The sequence below is a fragment of the Apis dorsata genome, unplaced genomic scaffold (assembly GCF_000469605.1).
Source record: "Apis dorsata unplaced genomic scaffold, Apis dorsata 1.3 scaffold_1092, whole genome shotgun sequence".
NCBI lineage: Eukaryota > Metazoa > Arthropoda > Insecta > Hymenoptera > Apidae > Apis > Apis dorsata.
In genome coordinates, this window is record NW_006264190.1 from 13,670 (window position 1) to 15,880 (window position 2,211).

At 15.6% G+C, this 2,211-nt stretch overlaps 1 protein-coding gene across 2 annotated transcripts in view; it reads left to right on the top strand.

Annotated features, from left to right (window-relative positions):
* The window catches only part of LOC102679473 (KICSTOR complex protein SZT2-like), an 11,882-nt gene that overhangs the window by 7,880 nt on the left and 1,791 nt on the right, over positions 1–2,211 (top strand). For both annotated transcript variants that reach the window (XM_006624658.2, XM_006624659.2), the window contains exon 5: positions 1,289–1,488. In XM_006624658.2, the coding sequence (XP_006624721.1) occupies positions 1,289–1,488 (200 nt within the window). The remainder of the gene's footprint in view (positions 1–1,288; positions 1,489–2,211) is intronic.

Below are 2,211 nucleotides of genomic sequence, written 5' to 3' on the forward strand. Positions count from 1 at the left end.
TATTAATTTTTCTTATGAAGTAATTTATATTCGAGTATATAAAAAATACTCAGCAATAAAAATTAAAGAAATACTTAACTTTTTCTCGAAAAATTAAAAATTTAATTTTATTCAAAAAATACTTATTTATGTTCTACTTTTATTATTAATTTACATATTTTTAATCTAAAAAAAGTTTTAAATATTTTATTATATCTTTATTGTTTATAAAAATATGAAATCTTTATTGAAAAAAAATATATTTTATTTTTATATTTTTTTATGTTTTTTTTCTTTAATTATTTTTAATTATTTAATTCTTTAATTATTTATATTTTTAACAAAAGTAATTTTAATATCATCAAAAGTTGAAGATTTTTAATGATTCAAATTCTTGAAATGAATTTTTTATATTTTATTAATATATATTTCATAAAATATATTATGATAAAATAATAGAATATTTTTGGATTTTTATTTTAATTTAGTTCCAGAAATAATTTTTTATTTATTTATGATTTATATATTATTGTATTCGTCTGATATTCATTTTTTTATAACTTTTTTTACAACTTTTTTTACACACTTTTATACTAATTACAATTTAATATTAATTTATGATTATTTACAATAATAATTAATTTATTATACAATATATTCTTGAAAAAAGAAAAGAGCAACACGTCCGTTTCGTGATCAATACAAGATTTCATTCATAAAAATCCATATTTTTAATTTCGATGATAATCGATATTGTCATCTTCTATATCATAGTTTATATTGGCTATGATATTATTATAACTTGTATGAAATTATCACACTCGTAATAATATTATTAATTATTCTAACAAAATGACTATATTAAAAAAATTTAATTAATTTAAATAATTTAAATAATTTAATCTATTTGTTGCCATTAATATATTCTATCATTTTATATGTTATATTCAGTTTTCATATAAACAATGATAATTTTTAAAAAACTGCAATTTTCTCATATTATTAAAAAAAAGAATATTTTTTTTATATATTTCTATAAAATATCTTTATATATATTATAATTTATATAGATATTAAAAATATAACAGGTAACATATCATTTTGTCAAAAAATATAAAAATATATAATAATAATAATATAAAATATAATATAATTATAAAAAGTAATTTTTTAGAAAGAAAAGAAGAAATGAATTTTATTTCATTAAATTGAAATTTGATTTATATTATAATTAATATATTAAATTTATACTTTTAAAAAAATAATTTATAAAAATATTATATATATTTATTTTATATGTTATTCATAGAATACGTTTAGCTGAGGGCTTCAATTTCACATATTCAGCAGCAGGTATTATAAATATGGTTCTTGAAGTACAAATGCAAGGAGTTGGTGAAAATGATACATCATATCCGTGTATCATTCAATATATTTTGTTTCCGCCACATATTGCGTCCAATACGACATTAGAACGTGATAGTACATCAGAAGAAGATACTGATGAAGGTATATATTATTTAAAATCATACTTACTCACTGAAAAATTAAAAATTAAAATTTTTTTAATACTTTTTAACACATTCGAAACAAATTGTATTTGTTTAAGATAAATATATTTAATTATAATATTTAAGGTAAAAAAATTGTTTTTTATGTATTATAAAAATCTTTAAAGAAAGAAAAATCAAATTGTAATTGTTGCAATTTCTCATTATTTTAAAATTTAGTTTAGCATATTTAACATGTAGATACAAAATTATTAAGTATTATATTAGATTATTTTAAATAGATTGACAAAACAAGTCAATTGAAATATAATCATATAATTCGATAAAAATTCAGAATTCGGAATTGTTACATAATGCTTAGGATAGATGATTTAGTCTTTATTCTTTATATTTTACTGATATCAACGGAAGATATAACAAATAAAGAAAAAAGAGATTAGAATAGAATTAGAATAGAATTAGAATAGACAATCGTAAAAAATTAAAAGCTTATACATCTTAAAAAATTGATTATACATTGCAATTTTGCTATAATTGTATTGTTTTATGAATTATGAGATAGTCATTCAATGGTTTTTCCACTTAGATTTTAATATATATTATAATTTTAATATTATTATAATATCATATTTAAATTATTAATTAAAAATATAAATTTTATATATTATTATATATTATATATTATAAATTAATGATAAATCATTTTTTCTTTAAATTATTT